This window comes from Hemitrygon akajei, chromosome 12, assembly GCF_048418815.1.
Source record: "Hemitrygon akajei chromosome 12, sHemAka1.3, whole genome shotgun sequence".
Classification (NCBI taxonomy): Eukaryota; Metazoa; Chordata; class Chondrichthyes; order Myliobatiformes; family Dasyatidae; genus Hemitrygon; species Hemitrygon akajei.
The window spans coordinates 81,477,583-81,497,909 of NC_133135.1; the positions used below are offsets into that span (position 1 = coordinate 81,477,583).

The following is a 20,327-nucleotide window of genomic DNA, read 5'->3' on the forward strand; positions in this document are numbered from 1 at the left end:
CAAGAGTTAATGGAAAAAGGAGATTTTGCTCAGCTGGATTGTGGAAAGCTGGATCAATTTTCACATCCAACCATCAATCTTTCTCAGCCTCCTGTCTCTTCCCTTGACCTCAGCAGGAGGAGACATTTCATTCCAAGTGCTGGGAGGATGAGATCTCTCCCATGTGGGGATCAAGTTTCCAACTGACTGTACTTCAGAATGACAGCTGGATGCAACTGTAACCAATGCACCAGTTGGCAATGTTTTCCTGCCACAATTATCAGCAGAGTAGTGACGCTGCTCCACTAATTTACATGTCACGTCACAACCAGTTCTGTACTTGCCTTTGTTATAAATTTAAAATCATTTCCAGTGTCATCTTAAGGGAAGCTTGATCAAAGTGTTAAGGTAAATGGAATAAATATAAAACCATAATTTACACAACCGGCTTTTAGAAGCACCGCTTCACTGGAAGACGGGATTGCGTGTTACTTCTTAATTATAGCTTATCCACTTTGGCTGGCTGCTGCTCGCCTGTGTGGGTGATTGCTGCTGCAGGCATGCTTTTTAATCCTTGATATTTTCACATCTGTTTTACATTTCAAGAGCTGGATTCCACAATTCAAAGTGAGTGTGTGTGTGCGCGCGTTTTAGGGGAGAGAGGTGTGGTAGGAGGAGAGAGGTGTAGCAGGGGTAGAGAACCAAAAACAATACGGACCACTGTACAGGAAAGCTGATAGCAAATAGTTTCTTGTCAATGGTAAACCTATCGGAAAATGCATGCAGCAAAAAGAGGATATAATCAGGCAGTCGTGTCTGCTCCTCTGCAGGCAAACTGAACTAATTAACATAGATTCTCCCTCCACAATGTATAATGTGAACAGAGATTTCAATTTGAACTACTCAAGTAGTAAACAATTACTGCAGCTACTGCACAGGATAGTTTTGATATAAATAATGAAAAAGGCAGCCACAACTGAATACAGATTTTAAATGCTCTTCTGCCTTTTACCTTGACATATACAATGATAGCACCAGATATGCCTGATAAAAATTCAAAATTATCCCTCACAATAACAGCTCCCCCCTCCTTTTTGGGAATTTCTCCCCCAAAACAATGCTGATGGTACAGAAATGCAGCTGGAGATAGGGAAATATTTTAAATGTCCTAAGGCAGGCAACAAGGAACTAAGGGTAAATGGGGTTGAGGTACAGATCGAAAATACGCTAACAGAATAGCAGGGATACCAGGTGGAATGGAGAAGCACACTCTCATTCCTTCCTTTTACTTTTTTAACAAGATTTCAGTAATTCCATTCAGAATGGAATGAGAATTCCATGAGCCACCAGGATCAGATAAGCATTAGGGCTATGGAGGGCCAATAACAAGGGCCCTCAATACTTCAATGTTTAACAGGGAAGGTGGGCTTAGTTGGTGTTTACACATATCCATTGGACGTTTGCTAGAAGGTCTGCCCAATTTCGTACAGTGTCATGATGCAACACAAAATCTTTCAACTTTGCCATACCATCCTTTGACTGCCAAAGCTAAGGACGGTATAAACATGAGAAAGACAATTCAAAGGCTTAAATGTCAGAATGCAAAAATCACACGGACATTAAGCAAAGCTACAGTCATCCTTGGCAGAAGCTTGCCTTTAAACAGCTGATTACAACTTTAGTACAAGGCCCTTGATGGAATCAGATGCAGTCAAGGAACCAAGTTCCTCAGAACAGGAAGAAGAGAAACTGGCAAGTTGCAAAAGGAGGAAAATGCTTTGGTATCATTCAACTACAGTTCACAGAGGGCAAGTTTGATTAATTGAGCAGATGGAACATCCAGTATGGAAATCAGAATCAGAGCTGTTTAACATAATCATGTGACATGCCTGGATTTCTCTGGTGTTCGTCCGCCTCGGAATTTAATGTTTGTTGTTATGACATGAAAACCAAAAGGAAAACAAACAATTCGGGCCGCGGGTAGTGTAGTCGTTAGCACAACACTTTGAAGTATCAGTGACCCCGGCGTTCAATTCCCGCTGCTGTTTATAAGGAGTTTGTATGTTTGCCCTTCAGCCATGTGGGTACCTCCTGGTGCTCCGGTTTCCTTCCAGTCCAAAGATGTAGCAGTTGATGGGTTAACTGGTCATTGTAAATTGTCCCATGATTTGGCTGGGATTAAATCAGGGGATTACTGGGCAGCACAGCTCAAAGGGCCGGAAGGGCCTTTTTGGTGCTGCATCTCAGTAAATAAAAATGAAAATCAAAACTTGTGTGTAATAAGAAACTTGACCTGAAAATTAAATCTAGGTGATTTACTCCATATAGCTGGCATGATTTTCTGGGTATTTTGTGGATTTTTCATTCAAATACTCCCAAGCACTCATCGCTTAGCTCCAGATTTTCATCACTTCACAAACAACAAGCAAGCAATCTCACTCTACAGTCCACGGTTAAAAAACAAACTAAAATGGACATCTGCAGAATAAAAATGCCCACAAGCTCATTATGCACCGAGCAACTGTAGAATGAAAGGAACATACAACTGCTCACTTCGACTGTCGGATCACTCACATTATTTAGTTGGAACCAAATGCCGAAAGCTTGAACATGTGTTCACCATTTACCAGAAAAACATCATATTCAAATGATGCAAAATAAGATTCCGCAATAACAAAAAGCTATTCAGGCTTGACCTCACTGAAATGGTACACAGCTGAAAAAGCAAAGGAGTCGAGTGAACTGCAATTTACTGACTTGGGCTGAGATTTGGTTACTCGACTCCGTGCCAAGTTAGCCTTCAGTGTTAACCAAGGCAGAACTGGTTACAAAGATGGGGCCCTCTTGATGGCCACCTAGTAGCCAATATTTGTAAAGGGAAAGATCAAAATGGCTTGCAGTGATGTTCAAGATCAAATAACCTGCTGATACTGAAGATGTTGGCTTAAACATGACCATTTCACAGTAACAGATCATCTCTGGGCCTTGCAGTATTTTATCCATCTTTTTATGATCCCAGAGGAAAATATGGGAGACTAGACAGCTTCAGCATAAAATTTACCTACCAGCAACTTCCTTTTATCTACCCCTCCCCCCACTACTACATTACTAAAAGTTCATAAGATCATCTGTGTCAGGCAACGTCAAGTTTGTATAGAAAACAAATCACTTTGATTCGAGAGTCACATGTGCTGTTAAGAATGTATTTTACACAACAGATTCTCAGGGTTCTTGAAAGTCTGAACTCAGCTTCAGAATGGATCTACAGAAACTTCTGGGTATCTCAATTAAAAACGATGCAAGATCTTCAAAAAAGAACAATACAGACACTAGTTTTGAACCTACTCAAAATGACAAAAGCAGCATCAGAATATCTGACAGGCAATTCTGCATGGAAATAACTTCCTTTCACAATGCCTTAAAAATGCTCTGAACACAGCTCCTTCCCCCTTCGATATTAAGGAACACCAACATCTAAAATGGGGAAAAAAACATTTTCTGCACAGTAAGATCAAAGATTCAAAGTACAAAGATTCACAGGTCTGTTTTTAACTGATGGAGGATAAATGTTTGTTAGAAAAGTAAACAGAACTCCACTCTGTATAGAAGAGCATTTGGGACCTTGGTTTAATGCCAGACTTAAAACAGTGTCATTGTGCATTAATAAGCAAATGCTGCACCAAATTTGCAGCATGATATCTGCAAATGTCTGGAGTGAAGTTGCCAATTCAGCTAAACACATTCAGTTAGGGTGGGGTATTCTCCTGGTAACCTGTCTAATATTTACTCTTTAATGCATTGATTAGACTAATCATTGTGCATGACATCCATCATTAAAGACAACCATCATTTACGCCATGCCCTCTTTTTGTTGTTATCAATATCTTTGAGGATCTAACCTGGACCAAACAAATCGATGCATCTACACAGAAGGCAAGACAGTGGTAGTGGTGGTGGTGGGGATGTTCCTGTACAGGATCGTAAGAAGCTACAGAAAGTTGTAAAATTATCAGCTCCATCATGGGTACTAGTCTCCGTAGTATCCAAGACATCTTCAAAGAGTGGTGCCTTACAAAGGCGGCGTCCATTATTAAGGAGCCTCATCACTCAGGAGGTGCCCTCTTCTCATTGTTACCGTGAAGAAAGAGGGTAGAAACCGAAAAGCACACACTCAACGATTCAGGAACAGCTTCTTCCCCTCCGCCATTCAATTCCTAACTGGACATTGAAATTATTAATACTACCTTACTTATTTAAATTATTTCTGTTTTTGCACTTTTTAATTTAAATATTTAATATATACACATATACACTCACTGTAATTGATGTTTTCTCTATTATCACTGCTGCTGCTAAGTTAGCAAATTTCATGACATATGCTGGTGATAGTAAACCTGATTATGATGCATTGCTGCCATCAGATACAAGGTACAGGAGCCTGAACAGCCACACCTCAAAGTTCAACAACATCTTAAAGATTTAAAGATTAAAGATTAGCTTTTTCTGCCCCATGAACATCAAAACACACAATGAAATGCACTAAATCAAAAACTTGAGAAATTCTACAGATGCTGGAAATCCACAACAACACACACAAACTGCCAGGTTAGGCAATATATATGGAAATGAACAGTCGGTGTTTCGGGCTGAGATCCTAGCTCTGGACTGGAAAGGAAGGGTGAAAGATGTCAGAATACAAAGGTGGGAGTGGGAAAGATGAAGGACTTGAGAGGAGGAAATCTGATAGAGTGGACTAGAGGAAAAAGGGAAGGAGGAGGGGCACCAGGGAGAAGTGATAGGCAGGCGAGAAGAAGGAAGAGGCCCACAGCTTGTGTCAAATCAAATCAGCGGGGATTGTGCTAGGGACTACCCACAAGTGCCGCCATCATTACGGCGCCAGCATGGCATGCCCACAACTCACTCACCCTAAATCTTTGGAATGTACAAGGAAACTGGAGCACCCACAGGCAACCCATGCAGTACAAGCTCCTTACGCACAGCGGCAGGAATCGAACACCACATGGTGATTGCTGGTGCTGTAAAGTGTTTGTACTAACCACTACGCTGTGTGCTGCCCATCTTCTTCATCACTGTCATCAGGTCCTTGAACCAACCTGCAAAACCACAATTCTACCTCAGGCTAGGTTTCCCTCAACCTGAACCAAGGACATTATGCTTTGTTTTGCTATGCACGTTCTGAATAATGTGTTAATTTAAGTTTGTAATTCAAAAGTTAAATTATGTATAATCTTGCAAAGAAAGTTGCTTTTCATAGCATATTTACCTAAGATGTGTATGCCCATCATAATAAACCAACTTGAACTCATTGTCTATTGTTTCCCTAAATTAGAGTGAGGGGAGTGAAAAGAAAGAGGGGAGAAGTGATAGAGGTACAGTATACAAAATTATGAGGGGAATTCATAGGCTAAATGCAAATTTGCTGCTACCACTGAGGTTGGGTGAGACTAGAACCAGAGGTCACTGGTTACAGGTGAAGGCTGAAATGAGGGGGATCTGCTTCACTTAGAGGGTGGTGAGAATGTGGAATGAGCTGCCAGTGGAAATGGTGGATGTGGTTTCAGATTCAACATTTAAAAGAAGTTTGGATAAGTACATGGATGGGACGGGTAGGATCCAGAAGCAGGTCAATGGGACCGGTAAGCATAATAAGACTGTGGTGAACTACATATACCTGTCTGGACACGCCCCCCCTGCTGACTGCTCCTGTGGCTCCTCCCACAGACCCCGGTATAAAGGCGACTGGGGACTCCGCCCCGGCCTCAGTCTCCAGGATGCAGTGTGGTGGTCAATTGCTGCTTGTTCTTTTTTCCAGCCAATAAAAGCCTATATCTTGCCTCACGTCTCCAAGAGTTATTGATGGTGCATCAAAGACATAGGAGCAAAATTCGGCTATTCAGCCCATAGAGTCTGCTCTGCCATTTCATCATGGATGATTCCAGATCCCACTCAACCAGCCATGGTGAAATGGCAGAACAGACTCTAAAAACCTACCTCCTCACCATATCCCTTGATGCCCCAACTAATCAGAAAACTATCAATTTCTACTTTGAATTTACCCACAGACTCGGCCTCCACTGCAGTCTGTGAACAGCACTCCTCAGATTCACCACTCTTTGACTAAAAAAATTCCTCCTTACTTCTGTTCTAAAAGGTCACCCCTCAATTTTGAGGTTGTGTGTTCCAGTCTGGATACCCCCACCAGAGGAAACATACATCCTCTCCACATCCACCTTATCTAGTCCTTTCAACATTTGGTAGGTTTCAATAAAATTTCCACACATTCTTCTAAATTCCAGTGAGTACAGGCCCAAAGCTGCGAAGCATTCCTCATATGTTAACCCCTTCATTCACAGAATCATCCTCGTGAACCTCCTCTAGGCTCTCTCCAATGACAACACATCCTTTTTGAGATAAGGGGCCAAAACTGCTGACAATACTCCAAGTGCAGATGTTCAGCATTATCTCCTTGCTTTTATATTCTATTCCCCTTGAAATAAATGCCAACATTGTATTTGCCTGTAAATTAACCTTCTGGGAGTCTTGCACAAAGACTCCCAAGTCCCCTTGCACCTCTGATATTTGAATTTTCTCTCCATTTAAATAATAGTTGGCACTATTGTTTCTTTTACCAAAATGTATCATTATACATTCCCCAACACTGTATTCCATTTACCACTTTTTTGCCCATTCTTCCAATTTGTCTAATTTTTACTGCAATTGCATTGCTTCCTCAGCACTACACCTATCATCATATCATCTGCAAACTTTGCCACAAAACCATCAATTCCACAATATAAATCATTAACAAACAATGTGAAAAGTAGCTGTCCCAATACTGACCCCAAGGAACACCACTAGTCACTAGTAGCCAACCAGAAAAATTCCCAGTCACTGCTTCCTACATGTCCACCATACCTCTGTCCATGCCAGTATCTTTCCTGTAATGCAATAGGATTTTATCTTGTTAAGCAGCCTCATGTGTGGCACCTTATCAAATGCATCCTGAAAATGACACCTCGTGCCTCTTCTTTGTCCACCCTGATTGTTACTTCCTCGAGGAACTCTTAACTGATTTGTCAGGCAAGATTTCCCTTTACGGAAATAATGCTGACTTTGACTTACTTTTTCATTAGTTTCCAAGTACCCTGAAACCTCATCCTCCATAATGGATTCCAACATTTCCCAACCACTGAGATTGGGCTAATTAGCCTATAATTTCCTCTCTTCTGCCTTCCTCCCTTCTTATACAGTGAAGTGAATTTGCAGTTTTTCAGTCCTCTGCGACCATGCCAGAATCAAGTGGTTCTTGAAAGATCATGACCAATTCATCCGTTATCTTTCCAGTAACCTCTTTCAGGACTCTGGGATGTAGTCTATCTGGTCCAGGTGACTTATCCACTTTTAGACTTTTCAGTTTGCCTAGCACTTTTTCCTTTGTAATAGCAATGGCACTCACACCTGCTCCCTGACACTCACGGACTTCTGGCACACTGCTAGTGTCTTCCACAGCGAAGGCTGATGCAGTGTACCCTTTAAATTCATCTGCTATTTCTTTGTCACCCAGTACTACCTCACCAGCATCATTTCCAGTGGTCCATTATTAGCTCTCATCTCCTTTTTATTCTTCACATAACTGAAAATGTTTTTGGTATCCTGCTTTATATTATTGGCTAGTTTGCCATCATATTTCATCTTTTCTCTTCTTATATCTATTTTTATTTGCCTTTTGTTGGATTTTAAAAGGTTCCCAGTCATCAAACTTCCCATTCACTTATGCTTCTTTATGTGTCCTTCCCTTGACCTATATGCAGTCCTTAACTTCCCTTGTCAGCCACGGTTGCCAGGTCCTGCCACCAGAGAACAACATTTTCCTGTGGGACATATCTATCCTGCGCTTTGTGAACTAATCCCAGAAACTTCAGCCATCTTAGTTCTGCCCTCAACTCACTAGTATCCTCCTCCAGTCCACCTGGGCAAGCTCCTCTCTCATGCTTCCGTAATTCCCTTTATTCCATTGTGATCACACTGATACATGTTACTTATGCTTCTCCCTCTCAGACTGCAGAATGAATTCAATCATATTATGATCACTGCCTCCCAAGAGCTTCTTTACTTAAACTGACTAATAAAATCTGGACTATTACATTTTGGGACATACTAGATAGGCCAAATGGCCTGTTTTTGTGCTGTAGTGTTCTATGACTCTGTGACTCAATTAAAATACTGACTGTAGAGTTCATTGGTATTAAAAAAAAACAAGCAGAATTTTTTTTGAACCAAAACTGATGTCGAAATTCCCTACGCAGTGGCTACGGGTTACAGGTGGGAAAATGCAACACAAGACTTAAAACAAACAAAACCTCAAACCTGAAACTCAAATGAAAATCGGATGTTCTGATTAGATACATGGTGATGAAGAAACTCGTGCCTTTTCAAGTTGGATTTGTCATTGTATTCTTGAAATTCAATATTAGAATGGTTCTACATTTCCTACATTAACTGTAACTTTGAATGTATTAAAGCACTTTTAATGCGACTGCTTGGCCTTTCAAAACATCTGTTCAAAATATTTCTATCCCAAAAAAAAATTCTATCCCACTCTGACAACGTGCCAAGATTAACCACACGTCTGCCCCATGCACAAGCACTGGGCACAGTAAGGACAGAGTGCGGCAAGATTTACAGGACATCCAAATCAATGATATTTTATTTAAATTTATTTTTCTTTTATCCTTCACACTTTGTTAACAGTTGAGTCCTGTTCAATTTTGCTTAAAGTCAATGGGGGCAGTGAACCCACATGGTTCCATTATTAAAATGATCTACAAGATGCAATCTTTTGGCAGACTCATTAACATCCATATATAAATGCAACAGAAATCCAGTAACTTTGTTGTAGACATTACCACGCTGAGTCAGTTAAATGTTTCAAACATTTATATGCACAGAAGTACCTTCGGGTACTTAGATCACAAGCTTGTGATTCTGGGCAACATTTCCCACTCATTTTAGAAAACAAGCTCCCTTTTCAAGCCATCGAGGAAAAAAACATCCCCACTTAGGTCTTAAAAAACTTCACAAGCATATTCTGATCTCAAAAGATTTTTTACTTTCAAAAATGTCTTAAAGCTTGTTAAATCACAAACTGACTGAGGAGACAAAAATTCCCAATAGTTTAGAAACAATTAAATTAATTCTTGAGAAACTTTGTCTGGACTTCAATACACAATTTTTAGCCAGGCAAGGGAACATATGTGGAAAGAGGAACAGTTAACATTTCAGGACCAGTTGAGACAAAGGGTCCAAAACCTAAACGTTAAATACAGTGGACTCTGATTACAGCAGCTCATATTTGGGACAAATGCATAAAGAACAAGAAAATTGCCAGGATTCTCTTCATTTATGCTGCTTTATTGGGGCAGGAGACTTGCTGAACAGGTTCTAACTAGCCAGTCGCGCGCAGTTGTGTGGTCATTAGACACTACACCATGCTTAGAGGAACAGGTTTTAAAATAGTGGCATTTGCATGTGCTTATGTTCAAAAAGCAGAGATCTTTGTCACAGATAATTGGCGAGAAATAAGCAATAAGACAATTTCAAACGGTTTTGCTCACTACAGATTCAAGCATTTAGGATTGGAGATGTCAGAAACAGACAGGAGTGAAAATGAAACTATTTCACTACATCAACAAGTTAGGCACTATGAAGAATTTGAAGGTACCAACAATCATCTTGAATGCTACAATGAAAATGAAGATTTGGTGGATGTAATCATCAGTGATATTGTATAAAGGCAGTCCATTATCTGTACTAGGTGTCTACGCCGATTCATCCATGGAATTCATCCATTACATTCTCTGGATAAATTCCTCCATCAATAACTATTACAAACTAATAGTTTCATAGTACTGTAGTACTATTGGTCATGTTCTAATTTGTTCTGTGTTTCATTAAAAAGCACATTTTATGGCTTAGTTTTTATTTGTACCATTTTACTACATTTTACTATTTCCATGAAACTTCTGCTAATTGTGCAGCTGTTTAATTGGGCCAAAATGCACTGGTCCTGATATGTGCCAGTTAACCAGAATCCACTGTATTTCTCTTGCCACAGATTATTGTGCGATCTGAGGGATATTTCCATTACCAATTTTGTTTCAGATTTCCAACATCTGCATTTTTCCCCATTTCAGCCAATTGTATCCAGAAGCACAATTTCTGATCAGCTCATTATATGATTGGGCACTCAAAAATCTGTATATAACAGCACTCCAAAGAGTTTTGCTTAACATTTTTATTATAACTTTGTTCGTACCCCCTCACTTTAAAATTTTATTTGAAGCAGCTACGTATGATTTTACCTCCATCAAATGTTTCAACAGTTTAGATCAGGGAAATCTAGGCAAATCTAATGCAACTACTTACTGTAACACCAAATCAGTCTGCTCTCATTTACAGTGCTATAAGGAACAATTACCAACAAACTACTTTGATTTCACCAGCTTGGAGAAAAACAATCCTTACAGTTTACATGCTGACCAAAGACAGCCCAGTTTAGAACTGACCAAGGATTTGCCTCACTTACCTGGAGTATCACTGCTTTAAAGTACAGTTTTATGCAGCTGAGTGTGCTGCAGCAATCTCTGTTAACAGGAGTGGAACTTGGCTAATACCTTGCACAAACAATTATCAGCAAACATCCATGGCAAGATGTCACCAGTGAACCATGGCGAAGTGTTGTATGCTGCTTACAAAACTTCTAAATATACCTTCTTTGAATTACTCTCACTGAAATTTGTAGCCGATCATTTCCCTTTGAGCAAAATACTGTTGAGCAATCCTAATGAACTGCTAATTTCACGATCTTCTGGAGGGCTCAGTGGACTTAACTCTCAAGCATGCAGATACGACACCTTTGAGTGGACGAAGGTACATTGCCATGGCCGAAAGAGACGGAAGGGGGAAGCACCAAGGCAAGCTCAGATACAGAGGAATGAAACTCCCTCTACCCATCATGGACTTAAGGGCAATATTGCTGTTTCGGAACGAAATGAGGAATTGCTCTGTTCTGTGTTTCACAGACACTGCTCACTCCAGACACACTGGATGCATCGGTAAGACCCAAAGGCTTCTCAATACATCTCAATGGACCAAAAGGCTGATTTGGATAAAGCAAAAGTGGGGGGGTCAGTGTTTCATAATAAGTTCTTTATGTTGCTCAGACATGGCAGTTTTGTTGTATTCTTGTTCACCTGACTTGGAATATCTAATGATTAAGTGCCGAATATTTTACTTACCAAGAGAGTTCTCCTCCGTGATCCTGACCGCAGTTCACATGCAACTAAAAGCTAATGTTAATTAGAGGCAATCAAGATATTAAAAGCTGCCATCACCAAACAAGAAACCGTGCACCCTGATGCATTTCAATCAAGCTTGTTTGAAGAAATCTCTGACCGATTATCATCAGCATATAACCTGCAGCACCAAGTGTCCCAAAACATTAGACAATTGCTATACTACAATAAGGAATGTCTACCGTTTCATGTCCAGACCGTATTTCAGGAATTCTGATCCCTTGGTTGTCCTTCTTCAATCTGTTTACAGGCAGAGGTTAAAGAACAAGGCTCCGGAGATAAAGACAACAAACAGGTGGTTGCAGGAGGCACAGGGCAACTATGGGATTGCTTAGAGTCGGTGGACAGGGCTATATTCAAGAACTCAGTGGACAGGGCTATATTCAAGAACTCAGAGGATCTGATTGAATACACCATGGTTGCCACAAATTTTATAAAAACTGTCATAGACAAGTGTAGCCCCACAAAATCATTCAGTCTTTCCCAACCAGAAGCCTGGGATGAACCATGAGATCCACTATCTGCTGAGCATCAGATCAGCGGCATTCAGGTCTGGTGCCCAAGTAAGATGCAAAAGGCTCAGGTACAATCTCTGGAAAGTCGTTCCACATGCGAAGTGGCAATTCTGGGCCGAATTTGAATCACTGAAGGATGCTCCACATTGGGGGCAGGGCTTGAACGCTATCACCTCTTACAAAGGGCAACGAAGCAACATAAGTGACAACAAGGCTTCACTCCCAGATGAGCTCAAAGCCTTTTAATGCTTGCCTTGACCATCAAAACATGGAGGAACTTTCATGAACTCCTACAGCCCCTGATGACGCAGTGACTTCTGTCTCGGAGGCCAAAGAGACAGCATCTTTCAGGAAGGTGAACCCCTGGAAATCATTCGGCCCAAATGGGGGTACCTGGCCAAATAATGAAGAACTGTCTGATCAATTGGTTGGAGTATTCACCAATCATTTGAATCTCGTGCTTCGGCAACTTGAGGTACACACCTGCCAAAAAAGAACGTGGTAACCTGCCTCAATGACTACCCTCCGTTTGCTCTGTATGAAGTGCCTTGAGGGGTTGGTGATGAAACATATCAACTCCTGCCTGAGAAGTGACTTGGACCCCGTCCAATTTTTCTACTGACACAACAGGTCCACAGCAGATGCTATTTCATTGGCTGATGAGTCAGCCCTGGAACATCTGGATAACAAAGATGCATACATCAGAATACTCTTTATCGACTACAGCTCAGCATTCAATACTACCATCTTCTCCAAACCACTCAGTAAGCTTCAATACCTCGGTCTCAATACTCCCTTGTGCGATTTGATCCTTGATTTCATCACTTGCAGACCCCAGTCATTTCATATTAGCAACATCATCTCCTCGACAATCTCTATCTGCACAAGGCTGTGTGCTTAAACACCTGCTCTACTCACTTTATACTTATGTCTGTGAGGTTAAACAGCTCCAATGCAATATTTAAGTTTGCTGATGATACCACTGTAATTGGCCAAATCAAAGGCGGTGACAAATCAGCAAATAGGAGGGAGATTGAAAATCTGGCTGAGTTGTGACTCAATGTCACAGTGGCCCAGTCCGTCATGGGTAAAGCCCTCCCAGCCATTGAACACGTCCACACAGCGCGTTGTCATAGGAAAGCAGCATCCATTATCAGGGACCGCCACCACTCAGGTCATGTTCTCTTCTCGCAGCTGTCATCCAGGTGGTGGTACAAGAGCCTCAGGACTCACACAACCAGGTTCAGGAACAGTTATTACCCCTCAGTCATCAGGTCTTTGAACCAGTGGAGATAACTTAACTTGCCCCATCACTGAACCATTCCCACAATATTGGACTCACTATCAAGGACTCTTCATCTCATGTTCTCGACATTTATTGCCCTACTAGGTGGATCTTTCATTGATTGTATTATGGTCATTGGATTTACTGAGTATATCCACAAGAAGATGAATATCAGTATATGATGACATATATGTACTTTGACAATGAATTTACTTTGAACTTTGACCCTACAACACATCATACATCTGATATTGGTAGAGTTAATAATTTAAATCTGACCAAATCAATGTTGACCTTTGATGAATTAATCACATCCTGAACATGCTTTATAAGTAACTTATATATTTCAAATCCGCAGAGAATCAGGCAGTCAGCCCAATGGACATTTTAACTGTTTGGCATTAACTACCTTTTGGACCCAGCATTCTGCATAGTCTTTCATTATCCTTTCAAAGGCTTCGCTTTGGAACAACAGCATAGCTATTATACAATTTGTTTTCTTTACAGTTGGCACAAGGTGTTATCCTATTAATGACAAATGCACAGAATTATGAGAATTCAGGTAAATCCTTATAAACTGAACACCTTGATTGCTGTGTTGAAGGATTAGAACTTTATAGATTAAGACTTTAGCAGATTTACGACAAAAGGCTAAGCTTCAGAATTAAAATTTCCTGATTATGAATCATCAGGAATGCGACATATAAATACACCAAACCTACTTTTCAAGATTAGGGAAATAAGAAGGCATTTGTGAACTTGAAAACCACTGTTATGACTTGCATCGTCAGGAAAACGAAGTGAAGGACAAGAACAGAAGTGAAACATTGAATAACATCTAAAACAATCAGAATGACTGACTGCAGTCTACTAACAGGATAATAGACATTTTGCCATCTCCTAATAATTGCCAGCATCAAAGGTAAACCTAACCAGTTAAGCTGCAAACTATGTGCATTTTGAAGGAGGTCAATGGCATTGAAGATATATTCTTTGAAATATTTATGCATTACATTTATTAGAGCATGCTCCTCTCCAGTGCATTGTTACTAAAAGTATTCTATTTTGGGAGGGTAAGGGGAAGGACATAATTAATCCTTACAATGTAGGGTCAAACAGGTTTTAAAGAATGAAAATGGTTGGGAAAATAATCCAAAGGCTTTGAGGCCCACTTTACTGATATGTCAAGTAACTTCACTACCTTTAAAGGCATCCCCAGATGCATTTTAAGTACAGCATCTATAGTAATGTAGTAAACTCTGTAACCAACTTATACGTGGAAATCTGCCATAAAGTCATTTGATAATAAACAAATCACATGATTTAGCAATGCTGGCAAAGTCAGGAAAATTATCCTGATCCTTAAAATAGTTCCATGGGGCTTTTACATCCTGAGAACAGACAGTGGTTTAAAAGAAGTTCAAGAACAGGGATGGGAGTAATTTTTAAAAAGCAGGATGAATGACAATACTTCTGAGAATTTAACAGTCTGCACACTTCCTAACACAGGAAGACCAGTTAGATCAGCAGAGACAGAATAGCAGATCAACGTATTGTCCTACTCCTGTTTGAATTCACTTCCTGTCATGGATTAATGATAACTTTTGAACATTTATTTAAAAACTATTTTTATTAAAAATAAGCAGCAAGATTCTAGCTACCACCAGCTCTGTGCACAACTGCAGCACTTTTAGAACCACTTATTCTCTAAACCCCTCCCTTTCTTGCAAAGGGTCTGGACAAGAAAACAGAGCAAAATGGACATCAAGGCAAATATGGCAGAGAACAATTGCCAAGTAGAGGATACACAACTTTAATGAAAACCAGAAAATTAGTGATGGAAGGAAAGCTACAAAGGTTTGAGTCCAAGGAGAGAGACATAAGCAACTGATGACATGGCTGGCTATTTTAGAGGGGGAGCAGAAAGAAGCAGGAGGCTGCATCGCAAGGAAGAACTATGAGGACTTTTAAGTTCAGTAAAAAGGAGATAGAGACGTTGTTAGATCGGATGAGTTTACACACAGGGATGGTCAATAATACATATATACAACCAGAGGTCAAGAAGCTAAGATACTGCACAGGAAAAAAGTTGGGGGATCAGGCAGAACTTGAGGGGCCGAACTAAAACAGGAAAGCAGGATGGTGGGCAGTGGGGCACGGTCATACTGCTAGAAGTAGGCAGTCTGCAACTATGGGTCAACATAGGTGCTGAATTCAGTTGATGCTTAGAGCCAGCACAGTGCTTGGAGTTTCAAAATGTTGTTGAAGAAATAGGACTTGGACCAAGAAACCAAACTAAAAATAACTTGAGGATTCAGGTTCAGTAGAAATCATTCAGGGAAATGATGGCATGAAGCAGGCACTCGGAACAGTGTAGATTTAGAAGTTGGACAGTTTCACTAATTTCAAGAACAATGGGCGAGGTTGTAGAAGATAAAGTACAAAGACAGCAGAAGATATCATGGCCCTGTCAAGAATAACACATTACAGCATAGAATGACAATCACAGTTTCCATTGATGATATTTCGACAAGAGGCACAGAAATCAGATTGCTGAAATTCAAACAGGTGAGACAACATAGATGGACATCAAGTACCAGTGACCGCAAGGGAGCTTAAAAGACATATCTTTGTTTTAAAATAGTAAAGGAGTCGAAGGTCTGATGAGGTAGAATCATCTGCTGCTTCAGCTCAGTCATGGCTGAGTGGAGGAGCTGGGTAATCTGAAGCTCAGTGGGAATGGGGTTAAAGGATGAAGTACAGGTACATGGACAAGATTAAGATGACCTGCACAATGCACCTTTGCAGTCCAAGATTCAACCCAAAGCCTAAATACTAGTTCTTGCTGAGGACACAGTAATAGAGCTGCAGCAAATACTGACATTCATATAAATCGGTAACAGGGAAGCCACACAGCATTAGTTTTTGAAGCAATAAATACAATTCAAAGCAAAAACAACAAAGCCTTATACTTATCCACTCATTATAACTTCCATGTATACACTGCCCACCCATAAAAATCCAAAAATATTTGGTTCTGTTTGTGTGCAGTTTGAGTTTAAAATCTGCTTACTGTGCCATGCAAAGTTAAAACAGAACCCAATCAAGCTGATTCACAATGATTTCTGTAAACAGCTGGAGCGGAATCCCAGTAGAATATCTTCCCGACTGCAAATGGATGTTGCCAGATCAGCAAACTGCTTCAGTGGGAAAATCCCATGCAGAATTCAGGACCTTCAACAGCAGGTCAAGATTCTCAAAACAAACCCCAAACTCTACTCTGAGTGAACAACTCCCTGCTCATTTTGTCAACATAAACACCTCTATTTACACAAACAAGTGTTTGGTGGATGGGGATATGAACCATCCAAGAACGTGTATTTCTGTGCAACAACCAATTTTCAGGAATTAATTGCTTAATTACACACTGGGTTTGCTCCAAAGTAAATACACAAAATAATACTGTAATAAAAGTGACCAATGAGAGATGAGAATCTGTAAATTTTAAAATTTAACAATACTCATCATTCCAATTTCTCTTCCAGTCCCTCTGTCCCCACCTTTTTTTCATCTAGTTATGTATTCTTGATGTAATCAGATTGACAGTTCCTAACTAGTCCATAGCTATTCCGAGAATGATCCAGTTACACAAATATTAGTTGTGCAAGTCAAGCATGATTTTGAATTTGGCATTATTTGCAGCAGAGTAAAGTCTGAGGCCACTCACCCCCAGCCATCTTGCACCCTTGTTGGCTGCTTGCTGTATCTGGACCTTCTTCAAGGTAACATTGTAAACAGCTCCTTCCTCTATCTCTTCTCCCCAGTCTTGGATTGAATTGTGCTGTGGAAGATCAAAATGCAAAACAGTAAATCCTTCTGTTGAGGAATAATACAAAGCAAATGTTTAAAGAAAGTCCACGGAAGGGAAGGAACTACTGTGCGCTTGTTCATAAAAGAAACATCGTATGAAATATGTTCTAGCAATGCTCAAATGGGCATTAAATACATTAGGGACACATTCATTAGATCTGCAAGGAACAAAATCACGGTTTGATCTGGTAACCATTTAGTACAAATCCCATTCTCCACATTCACGATAGAGTACTTTCACAGTGACATTTAATAAATAAATGCTATTAGTATCAACGTATAAACTAGCTTCTAAACCACTTGATATTTTGCACATAGCACTGCTATTTATTCAATGCAAGACGTGTTTAATTACCATGAATCATATCTTTATCATCTTTTTGATCAAGAGTTTGACAAGCTTGAGGGGTCAGTCATCATTCACATTTGATACTGCACAATATTACACAGCAAGAGCAGCACTTTGCTTTGGAGTAAATATGCTGTAAATCCTTTGCTCCAATTTCCCCCATTCAATCAGTGATCACAGTATTTTATAAACAGGATTTTTTTAAATGAAGAGGAAGCAAAATAGAATGGGCTCAATAGCCAACAAGACAAATCTATTAGACAACGGAAAAGGCAATGCCATACTTTTCAATCACTGCATTACACCAAAGCCAACATATTCAGTGATAAAGAATACTCCTTCTGGCTTCTGTTCCCTCACCCCCAGTGCTAAAAATCAAAGCACAGCCAACTGTACCATTTTAGGCTTCCAAGGTAACCGCATTCGTATTTTCCTCTTCATGATCCTGGCTCTTGGATTTAACCACTTTGAACTGAAGTTTTTGCAATCCTGTCACACAGTTCACTAAGTTACGGCACTGCTTGGCTTTGGAACAAATCCATTTCTGGCAGAGTTTGCTGCAACTCCTCCTACTGTGTGATGCAAGGGTTTCCTGTTTGCCTGAGTTTAAACTTTTACTTCCAGAGTCTCTTTCAAACCTCTCCACACAAAAAAATATTACCTCTGCCATGCAGCAGCACCTCTTGGCTTCATGCTTAAAACTTCAGAGGGCAAACCTGAGACCAGCTCCTTGTGCTGATGAGCAAAAGGAGTTTTGTCAGCCCCAGAACAAAGGGAAGGAGTGGTGAATGGGGGCGGAGGGGGGGGGGGGGGGGAGTGGGTTTACAGGCAACATTATCTGGCTGTGTGGATTTGTATGAATAATTAAAACCAGCCCAATTCAATTGAGACATGTACACTGCAATTCAGTTGCCTATTAAAGAGAAGCACCCACAGACAGTAGAACAAACCTTCTAGCCAAACATACTGTGATCAAATGTAAAGCCATTCAAAAGATTAAAGTATCTCTCTATTCACTCTCCAATTTGCTCCAAGTTTCACAAGCAGAAGTGCCACTGATAATGATGCCACTGAACTCTGGGGATGAAGTCGAGAAAAGTTCTGGGTTTTTTTGGTGGTAGAGAAAGGTGGGGGCGGGTTACAACATTTTATATTTAAAAAATCTTCTACTCCTTCTGTAGCATGGGTGAGAGAAAGCAGAACATTTGCACAATACTTGAAAGAGAAGATTAGGGAAATTTTCACAGTAGAATAAATATTTGCAATTGGAACGCAACAAAAGAACTCATTCTAGTAGCAAGTTTTGCTTTAAAATGCAATGTCCCGCATTATTACAGCAAAAACAACAATCCAGGGCTGGGGCTGGTTGGGAGTAATAGAAATGGCAGTGATTAATCATTAAAATTTCTTATTTGCTGACACGCCTCCCAGTAGGCTCATCGAATGCAGATGGATTTTCAAAGTAATTTATTAACGTGCAAAATCTAGTTAGTGTAGTTCCAATACACATACTTGATTACTTAAGCCAATTTGGAAAGAAGAAAGACCAAAATCTGGAATTTGACGCAATAATTAGCAAACTGATTTTCATGCATGTGTTTTTAGGGTAATTAAATTTTTTACTGATTGCTTTCAAGGTTTTGAAGTATAAAAACTGTACACATACAGATTACTGAAATAGTTACCAATCCTTTCTTAGCACTCAGACTCTTCAAGCAGTGTAAAACAATTATTAAACAATGCCATATTTCCATGGAAACACAAGACAATCTGTATTCATCCCAAACACAGCGACATTGAGATGTGCAGTACTGTCTTTCATGGAAGACAAGACAGATGTGAAGACAGACATTTGATATATTGTCCTCACTTCTTTGCTTGAGAATGGAGATAATAAAATACACACAATGGACAGTTTTCAGGTCTTACTCAAAATGCAGTGAACATAAAGCAAAACATGTTTCTATTTGGCTCCAAGCCCTATTAATTTGCATTTATCATATAAAAGTTTCTGCCAGTTCTACTCTAAAGCTGTTTGCTGCAAAGATATATGGACAGAAAGGAACAAAGTCAAATTTCTCATGTTAACCATAATAAAGTTACACCATTTTTTTCGCAGAACACAACTGTCAGTGTTGTTTGGCATTTGGAAGTTTACAAAACAAACTCTGTTTTCAACAGTCACAAGTGCTGGTTGAGACTAGCCATTTAAAACATATGATAATCATGCTCAGTTTTCTGTTTTCAAGCAAACTTTCAAAAATAAGAACATAACATTTCCATTTGAAAATTTGGAATGACAAGCTGCAATGTTAAAATAAACAGCCTTAGAATGATAAAGCTCAATGAATGGTTAATTATGAGCTTTAGAGAATTAAAAACAAGAAAGTCTGCAGATGCTCAAAATTCAAAGTGACACTCACAAAATGCTAGAGGAACTCAGCAGGTCAGGCAGCATCTCTGGAAATGAATAAACAGTCCACATTTCAGCCTGAGACCCTTCTTTAAAACTGAGAAGGAAGGAGGAAGATACCGGAATAAAAAGGAGCGGGAAGGGAAGAACTAGCTAGAAGGTGATAGGTGAAGTCAGGTGGATGGCAAAGGTCAAGGGCTGAAGAAGAAGAAGGAATCTAATTAGGAAGCCATGCGGCACAAGAGGGCTGTGAAGACGAGCTCCAAGGAAGGAAGGATGTGTGGCTGTGGTAGTGGGTCTGGTTGAGTTCATTGGCAAAGAGCCGAAGAGCAGCAGAGATCACACAGCGGGAGCAGGTGAACTTCAAAGTTCAACATTTATTATCAGTGTACATACATGTCACCACATACAACCCTGAGATTCTTTTTCCTTCAAGCATACTCAATTCTATAGACCAGTAACTGTAAACAGGATCAATAAACAAACTGTGTAAATATAAATAAATAACTCATGTTGAAGAGAACATTTAAACCTCTTCAGG

The 20,327-nt window shown here is 40.1% G+C and overlaps 1 protein-coding gene across 6 annotated transcripts in view; it reads right to left on the minus strand.

Moving 5' to 3' along the window:
- The window catches only part of rgl1 (ral guanine nucleotide dissociation stimulator-like 1), a 267,685-nt gene that overhangs the window by 44,328 nt on the left and 203,030 nt on the right, over positions 1–20,327 (minus strand). For 4 of the 6 annotated variants that reach the window (XM_073063602.1, XM_073063604.1, XM_073063601.1 and 1 more), the window contains exon 2: positions 16,882–16,995. In XM_073063602.1, coding sequence (XP_072919703.1) covers positions 16,882–16,995 — 114 coding nt within the window. Of the gene's footprint in view, positions 1–16,881; positions 16,996–17,769; positions 17,914–18,034; positions 18,059–20,327 lie in introns of those variants that run through there. The other 2 variants (XM_073063606.1, XM_073063603.1) reach the window with 2 other exon arrangements.